At 42.3% G+C, this 27,855-nt stretch overlaps 1 protein-coding gene across 1 annotated transcript in view; it reads left to right on the forward strand.

The window, feature by feature from the left end:
• PIEZO2 (piezo type mechanosensitive ion channel component 2) overlaps positions 1 to 27,855 on the forward strand; it is a 218,725-nt gene that overhangs the window by 26,464 nt on the left and 164,406 nt on the right. The window contains exon 2 of the mRNA XM_081951908.1: positions 27,589 to 27,684. Coding sequence (XP_081808034.1) covers positions 27,589 to 27,684 — 96 coding nt within the window. The remainder of the gene's footprint in view (positions 1 to 27,588; positions 27,685 to 27,855) is intronic.

The raw sequence follows: 27,855 nt of genomic DNA on the forward strand, positions 1-27,855 counted from the left end.
ACCCATGTCAGACCATAATTTTTCTTTTAAAACTTATAGTAGATGTAAAGCAGTCAAAGAATAGGCAAAAGTCTCAAATAATTCAGAAATAATTCTTTTCTGCTGATGAAAGACTTACTTGTTTCTGTAGTGTACATTTTCCGTGTACATTTTCTGTGTCTTGTCTCAGTATAAAAGCCTTGGGGAATGGGATGTCGATCTAGCTGTCAGGATGTTGTTAGTTATAATCTATATTTTGTGTCTCTTGTTTCACCTCAGTGCTTATTTGCTCTGTTATATCCATTGTGTGTTTTGATTTCCTGCTGTTTTGTATGCTGAATGTATTTATTCTTGAAAAATATAGGGTTCTTTTTACCCAAAGGAAAATCTATTTAAAAAGGAATGCAGAAAACGGGGAAATGGTAGAGAGACTTGATTGTGGTACATTAAAATGCTTTTTTGTTATTCTGCGAGAATATATGAGGCCTTTCACCTTCACAGCTAGAAGCTTGAAACCTAGATCTTTTTGGTACCATCCCAAGATACTGAAGGTATGTGGTAAGATTGCCATTTGACTGGAGTCAGTTGTATTTTCTTTAATGTATTTTTATTTTCAATAAGCAAGGATATAAATGCCTTTGGAGGCTGCTTCTACTCCCTATAGCCATATATTGTGTATACAGTTCACATCCTGATAACTCTGTATTTGAATATGTAGCTGTTATTATTAATCTGGTTTAATTTTTTATACTACTTGTGTACTAGAGTACCTAGGGTGCTAGATCTAGCTTAGGGACATTAACGTTGGAATCCACTTAACCAAGATGTTTCCTGATCAGCGGTCACCAACTGGTGGTCTATGGACCACTGGTCTGCGAGAAAACGTTGGTGGTCTGCAGAAAAATGATTTGCATATTTATATTGCATTAAATACTATTTATCTTTTTAAAAAATTCATATTAGTGGTCCACGGGATTTAAAATTATGAATTTAGTGGTCCCTGAGGTCTGAAAGGTTGGCGATCCCTGCCCTACATGATTTTGGATGGTTTCTCTTATAGCCCTATGTACCTCACAGGTTTCTGTGGTTGAAATATATAAAAAAAAAACCTTGCATTCTCTGAGAAAATACAAGATAGAATGCAATGCACAATATTTGATGTAATTAGTCTTATTTTTGTTTGAGAAACTTCATTAATTAAAATTTAAAAATAGAATAGTATTCCCACCGATTCTATTCTGTATAGCAGTAACATTGCAGGGCCAGGATATTTGCAAGATTTCCTTCTTCAGTACCATCTATCTACTTTGTAAGATCTAAGACCCTAGGCCAGTGATGGCGAACCTATGGCACGCGTGCCACAGGTGGCACGTGGAGCCGTTTGTCAGGGCACGTAAGGCACTGCCCTGTCAGCTGGCCAGCGCGCATGCGTGCGCTGGCCAGCTGAGTTCACCCTTTTTAAAAGCCATTTTTCGCCCTCCCCAGGCTCCAGAGGCTTTATAGGAGCCTGGGGAGGGCAAAAAGAGCCTCCCCCCCGGAGGCCCTCTGGAGGCTTCATGAGCTTCCCTCAAGCCCTACGGGCAAACCGGAGGTTTGGGAACGGACTTCCTGTTTGCTCGGAGAGTTGTTTTGACTACCCTGGAGGCTTCAGGGAAGCCTCTTGAAGGTCCGTGAAGCCTTCAGAGCGCTTAAAATGACCCTCCAAATAAACTTCCGGTTTGCTCGAAGGGTCATTTTGACTGCTTCAGAGGCTTCAGAGAAGCCTCCTGAAGGTTCCTGAAGCCTCCGGATGGCTTCCAGGGGGGCGGGGGAGGCTGTTTTCGCTCTCCCCATGCTCCTATAAAGCCTCTGGAGTCTGGGGAGAGTGGAAAAAGCATGAAAAAATGGGGTCGTGCCTGTAGGGCGCGCATGCACACTGGTGTGTGTGTGTGTTGCGCATTGCATTATGGGTGAGGCACGCCTGCACACGGCCCCCCTGTGCTCCCCCCACTTATGGCACGCGAGCCAAAAAAGGTTTGCCATCTCTGCCCTAGGCTCTTTATGTGTTCTTTTGATCAGAGTTAGTTTCCTACAGATTCCACTCATTCTTTTCAATCACTGCCCCATCCTTTGGAATAGTAGACATTTGGATAGTCCCTTTTCTTCTGGCTTTCAGAAAGTCTATAAAAGACATGGCTATTTCAATAAAATTTGAAACAGAGTTGCCTTGACTATCCCCCTGAGTGACTAATTCTTTTTAATTACAGTATGTTTTGGAATATTGACTCACAGATTATATATGGTGGTTATAATGCATAATATTTGTTTTAGTTTTTGTTTGGGATGTATTTAATCCAATTTATGGATTGAGAAGTCAGTTGATTAATGCAGCATATAGACCCTGTAAGTATACAAGGATTGATTGAAAGCACTATACTAGATTTAAACTGTTACATATTTAAGCTTCAAGGCAGATCAGGCAGAAATAGTTCTGCATTCAAGTGTACATATGTGTTTATATGCTATAATTATATTATATTTTTGTAAAATCTTTTCAGTTGAAAATGTTTTTGCCACAATAAACAAAGTTTCATATTTATTTTTAATTAATGGGTCCAATACTTTTTTTCTTGCTGTGAGCCAGCTCTTGATTTTTAGAAGATATTGGAAAAAAATCCTTTTAGACTATGCAGTTATCAGTGGCTGTTTTAGAGCTATCCTGGAGCAACAGAAGGACAGAACAGGCCAAGTTGCTGAAGGGACAACTTGCCTCAGGCAATGGAGGAAAAGCCAGGTGTGTGTGGGTGAGCAGATGGGCAGAGCATAGAGTAGGGCAGCGTCTGGAGTCTTCCCATTTTCACACTCACCGCCATTGTTGTGATCTCTGGGCCAAAGAGGCAGGGGACAACAAGGGCAGTAGACAGGGCCAGTGGTGGGGAGATGGTGGTGTCCAGGAACATCCCATTTTCACACTCCTGGTTCCCACTATATCCCTGGCATCTTCAGCCTGGAGCTTGGAACAGCATTGCAGCAGTGGGTTGTATGTGACAGTGGAATGACACTGGCTGCCACCACCATTCTGCACTCTGCCCATCCACTCCCACCCTGCCCACCCATGTGAGTTGTTCCCACAGCAAGTTGGCCATGTGAATTGTCCTGTAGCTGCTTGGTGGCGGTGAGCACATACGACACCATGTGCGTGAGAGTTTGGTATAGGGGCATAGATTTAATCTCTTTCTGCTTCTGGAGTCCATAGAGTATATGAAATTTTCATGAGGGAGAATATCCTATCATTTCCACTGAGAGATTGCTTTCTTTTCAAATCTGACATGGTCCACAGCAGGGGAAAAGCACAAGCACTCTTCCCTTCATGGTATAGTTCCAGTTAACTTATGCGCTTCCTGTTTGTAAAAGAAGAATTTGTTCATTATGGTCAAAATATAATTTGGCAGTAGGTTGTGATAATTTTTATGGCCAAGTTTGTTTTTTCAAAAAAAGAAAAAGACCCTTAGTTTGAAAGAAAATATAGTATTATATTCAGTTATACTATAGTACTCTGTAGTATATTATAGTACTATAGTATAGTATAACTGAATACTAATATTTCACAAAAATCTAATGAAATTGCCAAATAACTGCTGATAAGACTGCAGCCTCTGTCTTATCTATTAATTTTTTTTCAAAATTGCTGTCCCAAAATTTATGAGTTTAGAAAGGATTGTTTTTACAGCACATTCCTGGAAATATTGAAGTGACAAAATTGATTTTTCTCTATTTATAGACTTGATGATGTGCTTTTCACATTAAAAACACACACACTTAAACAGCACATGGTTTTATTCTATTCTATGAACAAGAAATGTGTTTGGGTAAGGGTATACTGATTGGAAATCGATGTACTTGATTGAGTCCCACCTCAACCTATATTTATTTATCTGTGCTGCTTAGTAGCAGAATAGCTCATTTAGCAACAGAAATTGAACCATACAACAATGGTTTGGTTTATTTTGTAGGCATGAAGACTATTAAATAGAATGCTGTGGTATTTGGCATTTATTTCCAAGATAATAAAAATAGAAGCCTAGAAGCTGCTATTTTCTATTACCTTTCTGTCAATATTCTTTGACTAAATGTTAATAGTGCAGCATGCTCTTAGAATCCTTTTGAATAGCTTTAAACAATTCAAAAAAGCTACCTTGCAAAATAAGAACATTTTGCCACAAAGCAGAATACCAATATTTTGATAATAAAGGGGTAACAAACTATCCATTTGCTAATACAGTAAATATCAGTTGTCTGATAGATAATAGATAGGAAACTAATGTGTTATGATTCTTAGGCATTGTGCAAGCCGAATTAATAAGAATTAAACTGGCAAATAGATACATCGAATTGGACACAAAGACTGGTGAGTTTCACAACTTATAATGGGTGCCTAGGATGTAAGTGATTAAACATATTGCACCGGTTATGATCCGGGTCACATGAACCTGGCCATATGCAGCAGTCTTTCAGTTAAGAAAAGGAGAAAAGGAGAGGATACAATTCATCAAAAAAAAAATTCAAGGTGACATCAGGGAGAGTAGTAGGTATGGTGTGAATCTGACAGGGATATGGTGAATTAAAAAGACAAATTTGTTTGGTGGCCTAGTTTGCACCTGGGTATTAATGAAAGAGATATGTAGTTTAGAGGCTTCAGAGAATCACTAGTGTGACAAGGCAAGAGAATTGCACGGTCTGTGGATAGTCAAGACACTGGACAAATGGGAAAAAGTGTGAATGCAGAGTGGAGCTGAGCAGTGGGTGGCACCAGTTATACTGTTGTGGGATAAAGTGTGCCAACCGATGCTGTTGATGTACTGTATGTCTGTGTGGCTGCAGCAGGATCAACAGCAGTGATGCTGACAGCATTCATGGTGGATTTTATTGACACATTACTGAACTTATTTGCTAAGCCGATCTGGCGGATTAGATGCAACAGCAGCTCAGAAGTGGAACTGGAGAGCAACAAAATAAGGCATCTGCATCCAGGGACCTCAAACTGGATTTGGAGTGGCAGTGGCAACAGTGGTGGTATATGCATGATATTTCCCAACTTTCAGGTCACCACCAATAATGAAGAAGGTTGGTAGAGTGGTTCTTGATCCAGGGAAAGTGGTGTTTTGTGGGACTTAGAATGGTACTTATAAGCAGCTACAGAGGTGCTTGAGAAGTGGACTATGAGGCATTTGAGGAGAAGAGAGTCAGACCTATTGGTGGCCCACTGTGCAGGGTTTGGGGATGTGGGATATGGTTCCTATTATCCCTGTGTCTTGGATGTGCCTGCTTGTGGCATTGTGCAAATGTCTAAGGGGAGGGGTTGTTTTCAATAGGCAGTGTGCTGGCCCCTTGAGTGAGAATAGAGGGGAGTGAGAGTAGTCTGATGCTACCCTCCATGGTTGCACAGTGGTTAGAATCCAGTATTGCAGGTTAACTCTGCTCCCTGCCAGGAATTTGATTCTGGCCGGCTCAGGGTTGACTCAGCCTTCCATCCTTCTGAGATCAATAAAATGAGGACTCAGATTGTTGGAAGCAATATGCTGATTCTGTCAACCACTTACAGCACTGTGGAGTGGTATGTAAGTAATACAATACAATACAATACAATAGTAGAGTTGGAAGGGACCTTGGAGGTCTTCTAGTCCAACCCCCTGCCTAGGCAGGAAACCCTATACCGTTTCAGACAAATAGCTATCCAACATCTTCTTAAAGACTTCCAGTGTTGGGGCATTCACAACTTCTGGAGGCAAGCTGTTCCACTGATTAATTGTTCTCACTGTCAGGAAATTTCTCCTCAGTTCTAAGTTGCTTCTCTCCTTGATTAGTTTTAGTGTTAGTATTAGTGCTATTGCTATTAGTGCTATTAGTGCTATTGCTATTTACTTCTAGTTTCCTGCAAAAGTTGTCCATTCCAGACAATGGGTTCATTTAACAACCATCACAAGCAAAATTGTAAAATCAGGTCAGTCATGTGATGACTCTCTTAACGAGTGGCATAACCTACAACTGTAATTCCAAGTGGCATAACCTACAACTGTAATTCCAAGATCAATTACGATCGTAAATCAAGGAGTACCTTGATTTGAATTTACCTACACATAGCCTAGAAGACACATTTATGGTGGAATCTGGAACTGAGTTAGGGGAGAAAAAAGTAAACCAAAATAACAGTCTTGAATCATTGTTATGCTCTCTAATTCTTCACAGCATTTATCAGATAGTTATGCTTTAGTTTGGCAAAATATCTATGAAATTCTCAATCATCCAAGTCATGGCTGTCCCAAAGAGGCTTTTCAAAAGGCAACTGGTCTTTCTAACTTTTTTTTTCTTGAAAATATTTCCCTTCTCATCCAAGAAGCTTATTCAGTTCATTTCAGTCTACCAAGATTCTGTCTATTTAGGTGAACAGCAACAAGGAGGTTGCTTTGAGCATTTACATGTGTCACTCTTGATTTCCGATGCTTGGTAACATCCTCTAAACCCCTAAAGTAGTGCAATTATTATTCTTTTCTTTTTACAATCCTGTAGTCCCTTAATTTAGGGTAGTCGGGTTGACTGGATGGAGTTGAGCATTTACTGGCTGGATACCCTTCCTGATGTCTACATGGAGTTCGCAGTAGATATCTTCTATTGCTGATACACAATGAGAGAGTAGAGGGCGGATAGAGACATACTGCCTAGCACCATTGAAGTCAGATTAGTGCCTTTAGGTGTCTCCCAGAAGAAATTGAAGATGGACTTTTCTGGAAGTCAACAGGAAGATCTGTTTTTCTGAATTGGATTTCTGAGTTTTCTGGATTGTATGTTTAAGGGTTTTGGGATCTTATTATATTATGGCAGTTTTAATGCTTTATTCTTCTGAAATTTATCAAGAGTCTTTGGGATTATATCAAAGTATAAATGAAATAAATAAACAATATATGCCAATAAATTTTGGGCTAATATGGGTAATCCTTGACTTACAACAGTTCATATAGTGACTGCTTGAAGTTACAACTGCAATGAAAAAAAGTGACTTATGACCATGTTTCACACTTATGACCATTGTAGCATTCCGAGGGTCACGTGATTTACATTCAGATGCTTGACAACTGACTTGCATGTATTACAGTTGTAATGTCCCTGAGACATTTGATCCCCAAGCTAAGTCAACTAGAAACCCAGATTCACTTAGTGACCGTGTTATTAACCATTGCAGTGATTCATTAACAAATGTGGAAAGAGATGTCATAACATGAGGCAAAACTCACTTCACAAGTTTCTCACTTAACATAAGTTGTGGTTGACATAAGTTGAGGACTACCTGTGTGAATATATAAAATATAGAATCATCTATTGCTAGTTCATGGAGAATGATTCACATACTGATTTTACTAAATAATAAATATTTGCATTTCAGTAGATTTAGTTTAGTGAACTATTTAGAAAAACGCACTTTAGCTTTGGGTCAAAATAATCATGGTGGCAGTATCAAATTATTGTAACATGCATGTGCATATCTGTGCTGTTATTAAGAAAAAGAAAACAAAAGATGTAAAACTAGTGTTTTCTAATTGAACTATCTTGGTTTAGATACCGATAGTCCTTGACTTACAACAGTGTGTCTAGTGACCATTCAAAGTTACTGAAAAATGTGGGTATGTCTAGTTTAATGAAAAGAAGGACTAGGGGAGACATGACAGCAGTGTTCCAATATCTCAGGGGTTGCCACAAAGAAGAGGGAGTCAAACTATTCTCCAAAGCACCTGAGGGTAGAACAAGAAGCGATGGGTGGAAACTAATCAAGGAGAGAAGCAACTTAGAACTGAGGAGAAATTTCCTGACAGAACAATTAATCAGTGGAACAGCTTGCCTCCAGAAGTTGTGAATGCCCCAACACTGCATCCTTTTGACAAGCAAAGTCTATGGGGAAGCCACATTCACTTAACAATCGTGTTACTAACTTAACAACTGCACTGATTCACTTGCCGCAACTGTGGCAAGAAAAGTCATAAAATGGGGCAACACTCACTTAACATTATAAATTTAAGGTTCAATTGTGGTCATAAGTCAAGGACTACCCGTATAGCAGATATGTTTTCTTTGTGGTTGCTATGGCCATTGACTCTTCTCAGTACAGTTTCCACTATTCAGTACACTTTGTTGGCATAATATTAAAGCTTTCATGTGAACATCATTAGAACTGTAGTAAAGTTGATCTTGTTTTCATTGGCTTTATTTCTTTTTTAATTGGAGTTGAATTGATATTTGTCATGATTGTAGCTTTTTCACTCAGACATCAGGAGCTCAAATTTTGCTATGTGTTTGGAAGAGACAAGTGCCAGGTCAGAGTGAACATACAAACTATAATTCAACAAATGAACCAATTCAATATTCTCCTAGTCTTCTTTGTGTTTCTATAACTTAGTGTTGGAGGAATGAGTTTGGAATTGGCTTGCAGAAGTAGTGGGAGTTTGTTTCGTTTGTGTATTTTAGGTTCTAGATATATGGTTTCTGATTTTTTTTAAAGTTCATTTTGAGTGACTTACATTAACAATTTAGCAAAGAAAACCTTTGACCTCTTTTTATTTTTTAATATTACTAAAAAGGCAAATGTTTTGAGAGAAAGCCTGCTTAGTGGAAATTAATTAACCAAGAACTGCTATCATTTGTAATAACTTTTACTGCTTTATTTATTACTTGGCTTTTATGATTAATAGGTATTATTGAGATATTGTTGTTGTATTTCTCTTGTTCCTTGAATCGATAAACTCATGTACTACAATTATATTCTGTTATTTTACTTGTGAGTGCAAATATAAATTGTCTCAAAATATTTTAGTTGAGTGATAATCTGTTTTGAAACATAGCAAATTATCAGAGAAAAATAATACAGAAAAAAGTAGAGGACTCTTTTAAAGGAATCTTATTCAATTGTAGATTACAAACAATAAGCAAAAATGTTCACAAATTATAGTTTATAGTTACATGCAAATACAGTTATTATGTGAGGACCTGATTGTGACCTATAGACCCTAATTTTAAGTCACGGATGTGTGTTTTTACAATGGTGTTTGATAGTATACTACGGTGATGGCGAACCAATGGCATGTGTGCCAGAGGTGGCATGCACCACCCTCTCTGATGGCACGCGAACAGTTGCCCCAGTTCAACTCTGTTACACATGCGTGTGCACGCCTCCCGCCACACAGCTGGTCTTTGGGTCTCTGCTGTACATGCAAAGGGGTGGGGCGCTTGCAGGGGGCCATGTGCGCATGCATGCGTGTGGAGCATGCAGGGACATGCATGCGTGTAGGGAGCGTGCGGGGGCATGCGTGCGGGGGGCGTGTAAGGGCATGCACGGGTGGGGTGCATGCGTGCATGCAGGGGGCAAGGCATGTGCAAGGGGCATATGCGCATGCGCAGGGCACGTGTGCACATTGCAATTTGGGGTTTCGGGCGTGTTTTGGCCACTCGGTCCGGAAAAGTTTGGCCATAGTATATTAAGAACTGCAATTTAGTATCACTGATATCAATCAACAATAGTTTCAAAATAAAGGCTAACATCTGGGCCACATTCATTCCAGTAACAAGAATTTAAAAAATGATTTCTTCACATTTTCTTTCTTTTACACACATTTTCATTGTCTTACAGTAAGATTCTTTAACACCTGACATAAATGGAGAACCAATTTGGTTTAGTGGTTAAGGCATCAGGCTAGAAACCCAGAGACTATGAGTTTTAGTTCTGCTGTAAACCCAAAACAAGCCGAGTGATCTTGAGCTAGTTACTTTCTCTCAGTCCTAGGACAGAGGCAATGGAAAATCACTAATGAACAATCTTGTCAATTAAACTATATGCCCTGAGAATCGGAATGATTGAACAGAAGGGAAAAAAATGGCATAAATATTGCATCTCCGGGTATTAGTGACATTATACACAAATTAAATTAAATTTAATACAATGAACATAAATTAAACTTTCTTGCCTAAAATTACTGCCTTATAAGTACAATTACAATTACTGCATCCCTGAACTCCTACTAGATTAATGGAGGACGTTAGTAGAAGAACATTTTAAATTCTCAGGAATTTTTCTCACTGAATTTTTGACACTTTAAATGTAAATTATTAGAGTGAACTGTGTTGAAAAATTCTGCTCAAAAGCTGGTTTTGGAATTGTGAATTTGGATAAACCAATGGAATTCTTCATCGTGAAGTACACACTAAGCGAATCCAGAAAATTGAAAATGTCAAAAGTTCAGGATTGGCTGATGTCTGCAGATTTATAAATCTGTATACCTGTACATTTATCTTAGCACTGAGGAAGCAGTGTGCAGCAGCTGCCAAAAAAGCCAACACAGTTCTAGGCTGCATAAATAGAGGGATAGAATCAAGATCACGTGAAGTGTTAATACCACTTTATAATGCCTTGGTAAGGCCACACTTGGAATACTGCATTCAGTTCTGGTCGGCACGATGTAAAAAAGATGTGGAGACTCTAGAAAGAGTGCAGAGAAGAGCAACAAAGATGATTAGGGGACTGGAGACTAAAACATATGAAGAACGGTTGCAGGAACTGGGTATGTTTAGCTTAAGAGAAAGAAGGACTAGGGGAGACATGATAGCAGTGTTCCAATATCTCAGGGGTTGCCACAAAGAAGAGGGAGTCAAACTATTCTCCAAGGCACCTGAGGGTAGAACAAGAAGCAATGGGTGGAAATTAATCAAGGAGAGAAGCAACTTAGAACTGAGGAGAAATTTCCTGATAGTTAGAACAATTAATCAGTGGAACAGCTTGCCTCCAGAAGTTGTGAATGCCCCAACACTGGAAGTCTTTAAGAAGATGTTGGATAGCCATCTGTCTGAAACGGTATAGGGTTTCCTGCCTAGGCAGGGGGTTGGACTAGAAGACCTCCAAGGTCCCTTCCAACTCTACTGTTGTATTGTATTGTATTGAATCGGATTTATACTGCTGCTGATGCCCAGAAGCCAGCTTTAACGTACTGCGCATAACCTAGTTATCCAATTTTATGAATTCAAGTTGAGTTATGCTTGCCCAGAATACCTTACTGGCATTTTTCATTCATCTGAGTTTACCAAACAGTTTAAAAAGTAAATGTAAAATTATCTGTAAATTTAATTATAAATATATAGTGTTCCATGCTGAAAATTCTGTTTGTAAGTTACTGTTGGGTTACTGTTGGATCATATCAAAGCCTGGATTCTGATTCACACCAGAACCAATCACATGTCTATTGGAAATCCATAAGCAAGGCAGCCAAAGCACAAAACTTCTGCTGATTCTGCTCTCTAGCAAACTGGCATCCAGCCTGTGAACCTAGATAGTTATCATGGCAGAGCCATCTCATTTTTTAAAGCTGTCTAAATTGGAGGCAATCACAACTCTGTTGGAAAATTCAATAACTTGTGCACTGTATGAAGAAATAGTTCATAACAATTTTTAGAGATGGAAATATTTTCTAAAATAGCAAGCCATGAGCCAGCTTCATTTCTCTGGGACAAGCCCATGTATCCTGATGTAGTTAAACACTGCCACCTAGAGTTTCTGAGATTTTGCACCAAAATCTCAAATTAATCTTAGCCATAATTGGAGTCTTTTTATAATATAAATATGAATATTTGCTTGTATAGCTGGTGTATTACCACCAGGGATGGTATTTATTTTGTTATTGGATACAATCGGGTGAAATGCTACTGGTTTGGACGGGTTCGCCCGAACTGGTAGTAAACAATGCTACCGGTTTGCCTGAACTGGTAATAAAATAATGCTACCGATTCAGGCGACCCAGTATTTCCAACAATCAGATGTGACACGCGATTTATATTAGCTAGAAAGCAGCGGCCTAGTAGTGAAGACACTCTCCTCTCATCCAGAAGGTTGAGAGTTAAATCCTAGGTAATAGCAGATGTTTCTCTCTTAGGGCATAAAGAAAAAAAAATACATCCTGCAAACTCCATGTAGCTATCAGCATTTACTAACTGGCCACTAAATGCTCAACTCCATCCAGTTACTCCGACAACCCCAAATTAAGGGACTATAGGGTTGTAAAAAGAAAAAAAATGCATTTTTAAAAAAGTCATTTTCCCCCCTTAAGAACTTTCTTACCCAAGATTGTATGGCTTGTGATTACTTTGGGTGTTTATAGGATGTTGTCAAGCATGGGAATTGAAGAGTGACACATGTAAATGCTCAGAGCAGCTTCCTTATTGTTATAGACAGAATCAGTGACGTGTGGTGAGGTTTATGTCTGGTGAGGCTGGTGACGTCATTAGGAAGGCAGGAAATGGGACCACGTGAGAAGGAGGCTGAGGCAGCCTCAGCCTCCTCCACACGTGGTCCCATTCCCCGCCTTCCTGAGTCAACTCCGCGGTCCCCTTCATGTTGACTCAGGAAGGCGGGGAATGGGACCACATGTGCCTTTTCCCTTTTCTTTTCATGATGAGAGCGGTGAGGCTCTGCCTCCCCTGCCTCCCCTGACCGCACGTCCCTGGACAGAATCTTGGTAGATTGAACTGAACTGAAAAAGCTTCTTGGATGAGAAGCGAAACATTTTCAAGGGAATAAAACTAAGAAAATCCATTTGCCTTTTAAAAAGCTCTTTTGGGACAATCATGACCTGAACGATTGAGAATCTCTATACACATTTTGCCAGACTAAAGTACACTCTGCATAACTATCTGACAAATGCTATGAAGACTTAGGGAGCATAACAACAATTCAAGACTGGTGTTTTTGTTTACTTTTCTCTCCCCTAACTCAGTCACAGATTCCATCACAAATGTGTCTTCTAGGCTAGGTGTAGGTAAATTCAAAATGTATTATAGATAGTCCTTGATTTATGACTGCAATTGAGCCTGGAATATCAGTTGTAGGTTATGCCATTAGTTAAGGGAGTCGTCACATGACTGATCTGATTTTACATTTTTTTTAGATGGTTGTTAAATGAACCCATTTTCCCTGCAATGGACATACTTTGCAGGAAACTAGAAGTACCATATTTTTTGGAGTATAAGCCGCACCGGAGTATAAGCCGCACCAAGATTTTGAAGAGGCAAATTTTAAAAAAAGTTTTTGCACTCTGCAGACCTCCCAAAAACGGCCTGTTTTTCGCAAAAACGGGCCCATTTTTTGTCAAAAAAGGGCATGCATAGCCTTTAGGAGGCTTGTAGAGTGCTCCTGGGGGCTGGGGGGAGGAAACAGCCTGCTTTTTGCTCATTTTTGCCCTCCCCAGCCCCCAGGAGCACTCTGGAAGCCTAAAGGCTATGCATGGCCATTTTTACAAAGGGGTGGGGTTTTGGGAGGCTAAAAATGCTGTATTCAGTGTATAAGACGCATCCACTGTATTCAGTGTATAAGACGCATCCAGATTTTCAGCCTCTTTTTTGAGGGAAAATGGTATGTGTTATACTCCGAAAAATATGGATAAATAGCAATAGCAATAGCTTTAGACTTACATATCACTCCATAGTACTTTACAACATTCTCTGAGTGGTTTACAAAGTCAGCATATTGCTCCAACACTTTGGTTCCCCATTTTATCAATCTCAGAAGGATGGAAAGCTGACTCAGCCTCGAGCCCTGTCATGATCGAACTACAGGCTGTACCAATATGGTTTCTGGCAAAGAAGTCATAAATTGCAATCATATGACCATGGGAATGCTGCAAACAGTCAGAAACTCAGGCCAGTTGCCAATTGCAGAAAATCTGATCACTTGACTGCGAATTGGGGCAGCTGTCAGAACTTTGAATCTGGGTCACACGGTCCTTTTTGCTGGGTCCATCATAAGCTTGAATGATCACTAAGCAATGGATTGTAAGTTGAGGACTACCTGAACACTTATTATTTTGGCAATAGAGTAGACAAACAGCTTGGCAATAGATTTGCTCCCTGTGGCGTAGTAGACCAAATCAGGCTCCACTAGCCTGACGCCTTTCAAAATGTGTTGGGACTTTCTGTGTGGGGAAACCTCTTTAGAAACAGAAAGGCAGAATAAAAATCTATTTAAAAAGTATTCCACTCCCCCACCCTCAGTAAATTCTCTCCATTTAAAGAGCACATCAGTTTAATTCCCATGGTTATGCAATATGTACGTAATCTTTCCACCCCCTACAACTATTAATTATTCTGTGTGGATGTTTCATGGAGGAGGAGCTTCCAGGAGGATGGCGGTCAGCCTCTGAGCTCCGTGTCTTTTCGGGGCTCTTTTTGACCGGGCTGGGTGCTGCTGGTCCTTAGACGAACTGGAGGACCACGAACCTACCCAGGGTCCACCCTGGCGTATTTCAGGACCTTAATGGTCCCCCAGGGTGACCGGACGGCACAGGAGAGTGGAAGAAGCAAATCGGTGCTTTTTGAAAACCAGTAGTGAGCCGGGAAATGGCGGTCGGCGTGCGAGCATGTCGGCTTATTCCGGGAGACTGCGGGCGTCGGCGGCTGCTGGAGCTGGCGTTTTGGCGGTTACGATCAGCTTGGTCGGCGTTTGCGGGCGTTTGCAAGCCACGGTAGCTTCGACAGCCTGAGGTGAGACCAGCGACGCCCTGAGCGCCCTGAGCGGCTAGCGACAGGGATACGATGGCGTCCTCACTTGAGAGAAGGCGAAGGGAGGCGGGGGTGGCAGAGGCGGCTTGGAAGATCATCGGGGGCTCCAAACATCAGTCCCCGACCCGCTGGACCGGCTGGGAGCCCCGAGCCTACCAGAAGCCCAGTGGAGGTCTTGGGAGGTCTGAGCTGGGCGTGAGACATTGTAACACTGAAACATGGAAACATTGTAACATCTGAGTCGCCTGAGTTGCTGGAAGGCGCCGGAGGCCGGCAGAAGGTGTGGATTGAATAACTGTAGCCGCCTGAAATGTGGATTGAATAACAGAGGCCGCCTGAAATGTGGATTGAATAACTGAGGCCGCCTGAAATGGTGCTTAGGCGACGCTGGGGCTTGAAAGGCTCACGGGGAGCCGCCGACACCACCTCCCTCCCAGTATGGATGATCAGCTTGTCTCTGTACAAACTTTGAGGACGACTTAACCCCTTACCATCTGGGGCATGAAAGGACTATGGGGAGCTGCTGAGCCCCCCCCCCGCCTGCTATGGACTATCTGCTCACTCTCTTACAGTTTTTAAGATCTGCCTAACCCCCTACTATTAAGAACTGTAGATTATAGGCCCACTTCTACCTATTTCTCTACCCATCTCTCTCATCTCTTTCATCTTGTAATCTTGGTTGCCGTTCTGTTATGATTTTTAACGGGCAGATTTATTTAACACCTTTAGCACCCAGTAACCATCTTTAGCCCGATGTATTTATGTATCTAGTATTTACCATTTATTATGTATACGAGGTCTGACCTTATTTTGATGCGGGAGTCCCCCCTCTCGCAGCTATGGCCTCCTGCCCTCTCAAGGGCCCACCTCGAGGACGGGTTCATTAACCCAGAGAGGTGGAGGAAGCGCACACTGAGGGGTTTTTTAATTAATTGTTTTTTAAAAGTTGTAAGGGGTTCCAGGGGTGGGGGGGGAAGTCAGGAGGGATGGGAGAGCCAGGCACCTAGGTGTGGTCGAGGGGGGAGGGAGCGGAGTGGGGGAGGAGAGGGAAGATAGCATTCCTGTGCAGGGCTCCTTGATACCAACGGTCGTGGGGAGGGGCAGGTGCGAGGACAGATCAAGAGCGCGTAGTCGGTTGGGAGACCGGGGTGTTTGGTCATTCCCGGTCGTTCGTACCAACCCCTGCAGACTAGGTGGTCAGGTTCTACAGACCCAAGGCCTGAGACTGATGTTATGCAACGCGAGGTCCGTTGTCAATAAGGCCCCCCTCATCCACGATCTAATTTTGGAGGGGGTGCCGGACCTCGCAGGAATAACCGAGACCTGGTTGGGCCACGAGGGTGGTTTACCCCTCGAGGAAATGTGCCCGCCAGGTTATCGAGCATTTCACCAGCCTCGGGCCCAGGGAAGGGGCGGTGGGGTAGCAGTGATTATCCGGGAAGACTTAGAGCCGAGAGAGTTCACTGTGCCACAGACATCCGGGTGTGAGTCCCTTGTCGTGAGATGGGGCCCAGGGAGGCAGTTGGGCCTGCTGATAGTATACCTGGCTCCTCGCTATACGTCAGCGGCCCTGCCTGAACTCCTCGAGCTGATCTCATCGGTGGCGGTTGAGACCCCCAAACTGTTAGTGATGGGGGATTTTAATCTGCCGTCGATGGGAGAAGCGTCTGAGGGGGTTCGGGAGTTCATGGCTTCCATGACAGCCATGGACCTGACCCAGTTAATTCAGGGCCCTACTCACGAGGGAGGCCACACGCTGGACCTTGTCTTTGTCTCTGGCCAATGGACGAGTGATCTGGGAATAGGGGATCTAGCTATTATTCCCCTGTCATGGTCGGATCACTCACTTCTCCGGCTTGACTTCCCTGGTGCTACCCCCCACCGCGAGGAGGCGGAACCGGAAGGCATTAGATGGTTCCGCCCCAAGCGCCTGATGGAACCAGATAGGTTCCAGACGGAGCTTGGGCCACCTCCTGTGGATCTGACCCGCCCTCGAGTAGAGGACCTGGTAGACGCATGGAACAGTGCGACTACCGGGGCCCTAGACCGGGTGGCGCCTTTGCGGCCTCTCCTGTGGCGACGAACCACCCTGGCCCCTTGGTTTACTGAGGAGCTAAGGGTGATGAAACGCCACAAGAGACGCCTAGAGAGTCGTTGGAGATCCTCCCGTTCCGAATTTGACCGAGCACAGGCACGAGCCTATTTGAGGACGTACCTTGTGGCACTAAGAGCGGCCAAACGTCAATATTGTGCCGCTCTTATTGCGTCCGCAGATAACCGCCCTGCCGCCCTGTTTCGGGTGACTCGCTCCCTCTTGTCTGAGAGACCGCGGGAAGCCCCTTTACAGGGCAGAGCAGAGGAGTTTGGGAAATATCTACAGGACAAAGTCGCTCAAATCCGGATGGGATGGGCCCCTTTCAGTGGTCCAGTAGAGACGCCCGTGGCGAGTCTTGAGGGACCGCTTTGGGAGGAGTTTGACTCGGTTGCCATCGAGGATTTAGACAGGTTGCGTGGACGTCTGCGACCCACCACATGTTTATTGGACTCGTGTCCCTCCTGGCTTGTACTGGCATCCTGGGAGGTTACGCGCGACTGGCTCCTGGGCCTAGTGAACGCCTCGTTGGGTGAGGGATCTCTACCGGCCGCCTTGAAAGAGGCGGTGGTGAGGCCCCTGCTCAAGAAGCCTTCCCTGGACCCAACGGACCTAGCCAATTATCGTCCTGTCTCCAACCTTCCTTTCTTAGCGAAGGTTGTAGAGAATGTGGTGGTACAGCAGTTCCCACGTCACCTGGAGGAAAATGATTATCTAGACCCGCGCCAGTCCGGCTTCCGACCCGGGCACAGCACGGAGACGGCCTTGGTCGCATTGGTTGATGATCTCTGGAGGGCCAGAGATAGGGGCTGTTCCTCTATCCTGGTCCTGTTAGATCTCTCAGCGGCTTTTGATACCATCGACCATGGTATCCTGTTGCACCGGCTAGAGGGGCTGGGAGTCAGGGGCACCGTTTTACGGTGGTTTGGCTCCTACCTCTCTGACCGGACGCAACGTGTGTTGGCAGGGGAGCAGAGTTCGACCCGGAGGTCACTCACATGTGGAGTGCCACAGGGATCGGTGCTCTCGCCTCTCCTGTTCAACACATACATGAAACCGCTGGGCGAGATCATCCGTGGCTTTGGGGTGGGATATCATCTGTATGCTGATGATACTCAGCTATACATTTCCACCCCGAACCACCCCAATGAGGCCGTCGAAATGATGTCCCGGTGTTTGGAGGCCGTACGGGTCTGGATGGATGGCAACCGACTAAAACTCAACCCTTCCAAGACGGAGTGGCTGTGGCTTCCGGCCCCCCGGTTCAACCAGGTGCTTCCATCTCTGGCCATTGGGGGCGTGCAACTAGCCCCCATGGAACAGGTGCGCAATTTGGGCGTCCTCCTAGATGCCCGGCTGTCCATGGATGACCATGTAACAGCCGTGGCTAGGGGGGCGTTCCATCAGGTCCGCCTGATGCGCCAATTGCGCCCCTTATTGGACCGGGATGCCCTACGCACAGTCACCCATGCGCTAGTGACGTCTCGCCTGGACTACTGCAATGCTCTCTACATGGGGCTTCCCTTGAGATGCACTCGGAGACTACAGTTGGTCCAGAACGCGGCCGCGCGGGTGATTATGGGGAGGTCTAGATACTCCCCTGTAACACCTCTCCTGCGCGAGCTGCACTGGCTTCCTGTGGTCTACCGAGTGCGTTTCAAGGTTTTGATTATGATCTTTAAAGCGCTTCATGGCATAGGACCTAGTTACATGCAGGATCGCATCCTGCCCCACACATCCCTACGACCAATTCGCTCACACAGAGAGGGACTTCTCCGGGTGCCGTCCGCCAAACAGTGTCGGGGGGCGACATCCAGGAGCAGAGCCTTCTCTGTGATGGGCCCAGCCCTGTGGAATGACCTCCCCCGTGACATCAGGATTATTTCCGATCTCCGCTCCTTCCGTGTACAGTTGAAGACCCACCTCTTTCAATCATCCGGCCTGGCTCAACCGTAATCTTTTCATATTCCTCCTGACTGTCTTTTTTAAATTTTAAAATTTTTATTGTATATTGGATTTTTTATTAGACGGGGCATGTTAATGGTTTTAATTTGTCTTAATGTTTTAATCTATTACCTCCTCCGTGCATGTATGTCTTTGTATATATGTATGTTTATATATGTCTTAGTGTACGCCGCCCCGAGTCCTGCCCGGAAAGGGAGCGGCTAATAAATCCAAATTTATTATTAAATTTATTATTCATTGTATCATTTGTCTCAGAAGCTGCATGGATAAATTAGAAAGTAGAAAGTATTAAATCATATTAAATTGTTCCAGCTATTTGGACCCACATTCTAGACTTTATCAATATCCAGTTACAGGTAATAGGTAGTTTTTTGTGATTAAGTCTACAAACACATTTGACAGAAATCACTCAGATTATTTAAGGTATACATGCATAAGTTCCCAAGAACTCAAGCAATTATAACATAATTTTGGCCAAAAAAAGTTTCTCAAGTCACAAAAATTCAGAAGCAACTAAATGACTCAACAACAAAAATAAAATAAAAAATATATAAGGAGCAATACAGATGTCTTTCTACGGGCCATATAATGCCCCCCCCCACCGTGTGTATAATTTATCTTTATATCTTTTTCAAAAATATTTCAAAAATTTTAAAACATTTTAGGAAGCAGCGGGAAAGTGGATATATAGGACAAAAGAAAAGAAAGGTTCGGTGCCAATAACTAAAATACCATAACAGTTGAAAGAGACTCTTGCCAGTGTAGCATTCAGTTAAAGCACCTTGCACAGATAGTTGATTTGAATACATTTAGCAAAAGATGAGCAATCGATTCTACTGTCAGATAGCCTTCAGTGTATAGGAAGTTTTCCTAATATTCAAATGGAACCAGCTTTTTGTAGTTTAAATCCATGATTCTCTCTTCTGCCCTTTGGGATGATGGCGAACAGGTCTCAGCCTTCTGCGTGGCAGATCCTTTCAAATATTTGAAGTGTGCTGTCATTTGCCCCCAAGTTTTCTTGACTCAAGTTTTCAAGTTTCATTATACTGCTGACTCATATTTAGTTTGTAACTAATTTCTATTTCAAGATCTTTTATACACGTTATTGCCAAGCCAAGTATTGCCCCAATCTATTCCTGTACATTTAGTCTCTCTCTCTCTCTTTTGTAAATAGAAAATATTGGGATTTAATCTATTTAATCTATTAAATTTTAATCTGTTATTTTCAGCTTTTCTGGAATCCATCAATATTTCAACATACTTCATTATGTGAGCGGTGTTCCTGGGTTAGGTGAACAAAGAATATTGGGAATGTATGCCAAGACCATATATTTACAGCAGGATCATCCAAGATGTGAAGATCATACCAGCTGCCAAACTAAAACAAACAGGCACCTGTGCTGGGCAACAGTGATATTGGAAGATGCGGGAGGCAGGTGTTCATTTTAATACAGGCAAAGGCATCAATTTAGATTGTGCAAGAGAAGGCAATGGTAAACCATTCCTATATTTTACAGGAAAAAACCTCATTGATATAAAATATAAAATAATCGATGATATAGAGTACTCAGAATCCTCCCAAAGAAGTATTGTGATCTGCTGGCGGCCTACGGAGCTGGAAGCAGAGTCGGAAAGTGAGGAGGTTGGGGAGGAACATGGGCCAGTCCTGGAGTCTGGGGAAGGCTCAGACGAGGCTCTACATTGGATGCAGAGAGAGGGTCAGGGCCATCTGGGAGTTATATGCTGCCTCTGGAGCCTCCTGAATTGGCCATCAGTGAGGCAGAGGAACAGGAGGATCCTGTTCCCAGTGCATGCATACACAGAGCTGCCAGAAGGCAAGAACAGTTAAGACAAAAGGGGCGACTCGGGAGTAAGGCTTGGAGGTGATTGTCCCCTCCCGTAAGACATAAAGGAGGAGCAAAGGGACATGAGCCTTTGCAGGAAGCAAGTTTGTTCGTTCTGGTTGGTTTAAAATCTGAAGCTCCGTTTTGACTCTGCTCTATGTGGCCTTGCAAAGTTAATTGCAAATTAGGTCTTTGACAGCGTTTCAAAGGAGATAAAGATGGGTATCAGCTTTATCCCGAAAGACATTGGCAGACTTCTGTCAGACTCTTTAAAAACTATTTGTGACTCATTAAGGGCTGTGAATGAACATAATTCACAGCCGTTGAAATAAAAAGAGGGACTGAGTGTGTGGTTTTTACTGTCTTGGGAAGCCTAGGTCAGAACAAAAAGATAAAACCTGAGGATTTTTTGGAGTATTAATGGCTAGATGAAAGCCTTTGAATCATCTAGTTCATGATGTTGTCAAATAGAAAAAAGAAAGCTGTAGCTGTAAAGGTTGAATTACAGTGGGAACATGGAATGTAAAATGCATGAATCTAGGAAAACTAAACACAGATGAAACAGATACAACTACAAATTTGAGATGGACTAGGATTGGATAATTTCACTCAGAAGTTCATTCAGAATATAGAATACAAAGAAGGATTGGGTGTTATGTGTTATAAAAATTATGAAGGGTATAGCAAAAGTAATATTTGATTACAATGCAGTCAGTGTCCAGATAATAACAATTAGATTTTATGGACAGCTCTTTAATATGATGATCATACACATTTATGCTGCAACCCCAGCCAGAGGTTGTTGGTGAGTTTTACGATCAATTTGAAAGTGACAGAACATGCTAGCAAGATTTGTGACTGGAGACTGGAATGCCAACAATATATTGCAGTACTATACGGTAGAGATGTCAGCATCTTAGATTTTTAGAAAATATCCCTTATTTACAAGAATCTCTTAATACTAGAAGATGAAGTTAGATCAGAACTCCAATCATTACTAAATTTGTAGCTTACAGGAACTGATGGCATACCCACAGAAATATGGCAGCAGTAGTTAAAGAATCCGTTAAGTTCTAATCAAGCTGTACCAACAGATCTGGAGAATAACATTGTGGCAAACACATTGGAAGAGTCTAAAGCAGGGGTGCCCAAACTTTTTGCAAGGAGGGCCAGATTTGGTGAGGTGAAAATGTGTGGGGCCGATCATTCAGCCTGACATTCTTTGAACCCTTAACATTAAATGCGAATTAACTACCGTATTTTTCGGAGTATAAGGCGCACCAAGATTTTGAAGAGGCAAATTAAAAAAAAAGTTTTTGCACTATCCCACGAAAATGGGCCTATTTTTTAAAGGGCATGAATAGCCTTTAAGAGGCTTCTAGAGTGCTCCTGGGGGCTAGGGGGGGCAAAGTTGAGCAAAAAATGGCCCATTTTTTGCTCATTTATGCCCTCCACAGCCCCAGGAGCACTCTGAAAACCTCCTAAAGGCTATGCGCAGCCATTTTGGTGAAGGGGGCAGTTTTGGGAGGCAAAAAAATGCTGTATTCAGTGTATACGATGCACCCAGATTTTTAGCCTCTTTTTTGAGGGGAAAAAGATGCATCTTTATACTTCGAAAAATATGGTATTTTATGAAAGACTAAACAAATAACTCCAGTGGGGAGAAGAGGCTGCGGGCCGCTTGAAATTTGAAAAAGGGCTACATTTGGCCCCCGGGCCGCACTTTGGACATGCCTGGTCTAAAGCTACAGTATTGTATGTCCCAATACAAAAAATAAAGGAGACAATAGAATGTGCAAATTATTGTAGTGGTAAAAAGTACCCCTCACCCATATACATGCAAGCTGCATTTACTACCAAATCATTGATATTCCTCCTCCCTCCCGCCCCCTCTCCATACATATTAACTGCTTCAAGTGCACTTGTAAGGAAACCAAGCAAACTGAATTGCCCTTGAGTGGTGACAGGGACAACACTCAGTCAAGAACCTATGATCTAGTAAGTTAACCAAATTGTTTCTACTGCTGACCAGATAATATGGCTAGCATGCTAACCTCATAGGGCAGAATAAAATATAAGAAGGTTGCAGATATTAATTTATCTGAAATATTCCATGCTGTAATTTTCATTCTATAGGTCTTTTTCTTTGCTTTTGTCTTTGCATTATAGTGGCCTATGGTGTAGAAGCTCTGTTGTTGCTTGTTGCTGTTTTGCTGGGGAACCAGTCAGTATACGTATACCAGTATTATTGCTTGTATGCATACAAACAAATTTATGCTGAATCTTCAAAGTGATTTGGTTGCTTTAGTGTTAGCTACAACACTATCCTACAGTATCTGTAGGAGATGACCAAGCTGAGCCCAAGGGATGTGTGTGTGTCAAATGCATCATCAGTCTCAAGTCCCTTTGCCTCCACAAAATATCTAAGTCCAGCCCACCTTGAATTCTGTTGAGTCTTATGTACCATCAGTTTTGTTTGAGCGTTAGTAGTTCAGATTCTAGTACAAAACTTCAGCTTGCAATAAATCTATAATTTTTTGAACTGCCTGGATTTTGCTCTTCTGCACTTGATGGTACCTTTCTTTTCATAGGCTAACAAAATAATGCTTAGAATCACTCAATGCCGATTAGAGTCCTCTAGTATATGGAAAACGTGATGCTAGGTAATCAAGCTAGAACATAAAGAACATAAAAAAGAAATCGTTATGTGCTTCATGGGCATCTCATGTCATTGTCCTTATGTGAAACTTAGATACAAGTCAGGAAGCTACAGTACAGAATATGATGAAATAGACTGGCCCAGACTGGAAAATGAGTGAGACAAAGCAGTATGTACCCCCCCCCCCCCTTAATATTTATTCAAACTATATGCTGAAGTATATACTGTATATTAAGGGAATCAGAATTGGAAGAAAATGAGTGTGGTTTTATAATTGGAACAAGGAACATCAATAACCTGCATTATGAAGATACAATACTCTGATAGCTGAAAATGCATAGGATTGCTGAGTCAAGGAGCACAGTGAAAACAATGGGACTAAAACATGTAAAGAAGACCAGACTGATTTAGTAGAATAGTCATGAATGCCTTGGAAAAGATCTTCAGAGGCCGTGATGTGACTATACTTTCAAAGATCAGAATAGTGCAAGTGGTCGTTCCTATGAAACTGTGTGGAAATGAAAGCTGGACTTTGAAGAAGCAGGACAGTAAGATATTGAAGCTTTTAAGTTTTTGTTTTGAAGAACATGCCTGAGAATACTGTGGACAGCCAAGAAAGCAAAACATTTGATTATTAAATGCATCAACCCAGAGTTCTCACTTGAGGCACAAGTGACCGCATTCAAATGATCTTACTTTGGATACATTAGGTGATTGCCTAGTTTTCTGGAGAAAGCTCTAATGCTGGGAAAGATGGAAGGAAAAAGAGGGATCTAATTTTTGTCTTGGGATAGTTAAGACGTGAACTTGCAGCGGGGGACATTGTTATGAATCCATTGCCTTTGGCAGATCACTCTCTGATTGCCTTCCAGCTCTATGGTGTCACACTCTCTCCCAAAAGAAAGATAGGAACTGTTTGATAGCCCTCCCACCTTCAGGTACTTTATGGCCCCTTGAAGGCCCAAAGAGAACTTGGCATTTTTCCTAAGGATTTGGTGGGTGGTCCAGCTGAAGCCCTAATTGCTGCCCGAAAAAAGGAAGGTTGTGGGACTTTGGACTGTATTGCCACTCTGCAGCTTCTCCCTGTGTATACCAAAGAGTTCCTGGAGATGCTGGTTCCTGGTTTACCAAGGAGTTCCTGGTTTACCAAGGAGTTCCTGGAGATGCATTCATCTTTGATGTCTCAGTGACTTTTGATGTTGTCAACCACAGTGTCCTGAGTTGCCTCTATAGACTAGAGGGCATCATTGTAGAATACTTCTCTTCTATTTCCCAAGGATGGTTTTAATTGGGTGTTTAACATTGATTGGTACGATGCCGTAGTTTTGGTTGGATGGGGAAAATCACTCCCAATGTCCTTCCGCTATGGGGTCGTCTAGGGTCCTACTCTCTCCCCTCTCCTATTCAATATTTACATGAAACCCCTAAGTGAGGTCATCCACTTGCATTGGATGTGGTCTCATTATACTAATGATACACTAATGATAACTAAATGTATATTTTGATCCCAGGCTAGCCACGTAGGGCGGTTGAGATTCTGTTCCAATGCTTGGAGACTGTGGATTTAAATAAAGAGGAACTGTCCTACTAAGATTGAATAGATGTGGGTAATTGGGTATAGTATTCCTGCAGTCAAGAGCGCTACACAATCTGGAAGTCTTTTTAAAGCCTCATGGAGGCTGCTCAATGAGGTGTTGACTGCTGTGATCTGGACAGGAAAAATTCTTCACAGCATTTATCAGATGGCTGCACTGTTGGAAGACCTGAGGGTCCAGGTTAGGGACAAATTGTTAGGGAGAAAATCTATGTGGTAGCTAAGAGTTGACACTGACTTGATGGCACATAATGTGTCAGTGATTATGTGATAGGGAACTAAAATGCAATGATGAAATTAGGGAAGAAAATTACTGTGATCATGGTTACATATGAAGCAATCATGGTTTTATATATATAAAGCAGTCTTTTAGCCAAGAAAAGTGAGAAGGGCTTAGTTCTTTTATTACTTTACAAGAAGAATTTATGTTTTCACATTAGGGTTTGAAAAATATAAAGAGATTAGAATAAAAAATAAAGATAAGGTTCTATCACCAGTTAAAAATATTAACTATATTATATATTTTATATGTGGCCCTAAGATAGTTCTTCTTCACTCGATGGAGCAAGCCAAAAGATTGAACCTGACTGGTTTAGACTGTTGGATATGTTTGGAGTATAGGTAGTCTTTGACTTATGACCATAATTGAGCTTGGAATTTTGGTTGTTAGTCATTGTGGTTGTTAAGCAAGACACTCACATGATCGCTTCACTCAAAGAAAACAACCCTTCCTGTTCCTAGCCAGTCTGGAGGACAATTGCCTCTTTAGCCTTGAGAAAGATTTCCTTTGCTAGATTTCTAGCTGAGACTCACATTGGTTGGGCATGTCTGTCAGCAATTTCAGGGAAAGGGAAAGATAAGTGGGCCCAGGCATCGTAAGCAAATGAGAAGGCCAGGCCTTGGTGAAGTGGTGAGGAGGAGGCCCACATGTCATTAGATCAGCTGGCTGAGAGCTTCTAAGCATGGTGGGGCATGGAGAAGGCCAGGTCTTTTGGAATGGGGAGAGGGCGATGTCTGTGCTTTGCTGGGCCTAGCCAACGGAGTCTTCTGAGCATGGTGGGGAGGACAGTAGAGGGTGTCAAATGTTTCAACTTTCAATTTCCAAGCATTAGGGGTGCTTAAAAGTTGTGGCATGCCTTAGGGATTGTAAATATATTTTGGTTACCTTAATATAATTTAGATGTGCTTGGTAAGTAACTACATAAACATCATAACATTTCGTTTGTTTCATCTGGGGCCAGGAGAAGGCCGGGGCTCTCAGACTGGGAGGGGGAAGGCCTGAACACTTCTGGGACTAGCTGGCAGAGGACTCCCAGCCCCCAGCAGATTTTCACACCAGTGGGCCTAGCTGACTAAGGCCTCCCAGCCCATGGTGGGAGGAATTGCGGCACTCCCAGTCAGAAAGGTGGGCACACTGCCAAGTTCCCAAATTTTGATCACATGACTGTGAGGGCATTGCAATGGTTAGAACTACAAGCAGAGGTCTCAAGTCCCTTCGTTCAGAGCCATCATAATTTCAAATGGTCATTGAAGAAATAGTTCTTAGTTGAGGACTACTTGTATAAAGTTTGCAACAGTTGTTAGACGTTGGATCTTTTCATGAACAAGGAACATAGTTTAGCTTATATATAGCTAAAGTTATACAACTGAAATTCTTGCTTCTTACAAGGTTTCCTATCACTGTGTTTCAGTTAGACAATTTAAGGAAAGTTCCCATGAGATGGGAAAATAGACATTTGATCAGGTACAAATGGGCTCTCTTGGCTGCTTAGGCTTACATGGCTTGAGATTGGGTTACCTGAGGGATCACCTTTTCCCAAGAGTTTCTACCTGTCCAACTTAATCTAGCAGAATGGGCATGCTGCAGATCCTATCAGCCAAAGAGTATCAGCTGGCAGGGGCTAGAAGATGGGCCCTGCTTTATGGAACATCCTCCCCTTGGAGATTAGAATGGCCCCCGTCCTATTAGCCTTTTGTAAGGCCTTAAACCCTGATTATGTTCCTGAGCTGGGGTGCTGAATGTGTCAAGAACACCATTTTCTGGTTGTATTGTTAACTAGTCAAATATCTCGGGTTCTATGTATATTTATTTTGGATGATTGCATTGTTTTCATTATTTTTTATTATTTTAAAACGATTTTGGTGTCTTAATTGTAATATGATTCTTGAATTGTAAGCCACCCAGAGTCATTGACTGAGATGGGTGGCTATAGAAATTGAACGAATTAATTAATTTCAATTATTTCTTCAGGTTTTTCGATAAGAAAAATCTAGAACTATAATAGAAGACTTCTAGCACCCAACAAGAAGTCTGCCATAAAATCAAGAGATGAGCTAAATCATCTTTTGGCTGAATCATAAAGCCGCCCTACTATTATTCTTTAAGGTCAGGGTCCCCAAACCCTCTACTGAGCCAAGGTCCACTTAGAACCAGGTGGCACAAGTGATGGGCACTTGTGCTCGCAGGTGCAGATCCACTTGTGCACTTGACTAGGTTGATAGATGGAATCATCAGGAGGTAGAGCAATGACAGGATGCAACCTTGATAATTTGCCTTCTTGTAGTGGGTATTCTCTCAGGGGCCATGTTTCCTTTGATAACCTTTATACGAATCAAATGCTCTACTAAGGGCTTTGAAATGTTTTCAGAATTCCAAATATGTTCACCAGCTCCCAAAAGTTATTTACTGTAGTCTAATTATATATACACATGGGGAGGGAGGGAGGGGAGAGAGAGGGAGAGAGGGAGAGAGAGAGAGAATGCATACATTTATATATGAAGATTTGGTAGCAACTGTGCATTACATATACAGTACCTTGATCTGTATGCTATCATATTAATTATTAACCTAATGTTACCTATACTTATCTGTGCTTCTCCCTTCTCTCTGCAGCATGTGCATTCCGCTACAATGGGCTCTCATTTGTCTACCTCATCTACCTCTTACTCATTCCGCTGTTTTCTGAACCTACAAAAATAACAATGCAAGGTAAGCATCATGTTCCTGGCAGATGTATTTAAAGTAAGATAGATATAATCACTGTTACAATGAAATTGTTCTTTTTTAAATAAGTCGAACTCTGTCTCAGAAAGATTCCACTGTAAGGAACAAAAATGTACATATATATTTATAATGTATACAGGATTGTCTTATGGTGGA

This window comes from Natrix helvetica (genome assembly GCF_964273705.1).
Source record: "Natrix helvetica genome assembly, chromosome: 4".
NCBI classification, from domain to species: Eukaryota; Metazoa; Chordata; class Lepidosauria; order Squamata; family Natricidae; genus Natrix; species Natrix helvetica.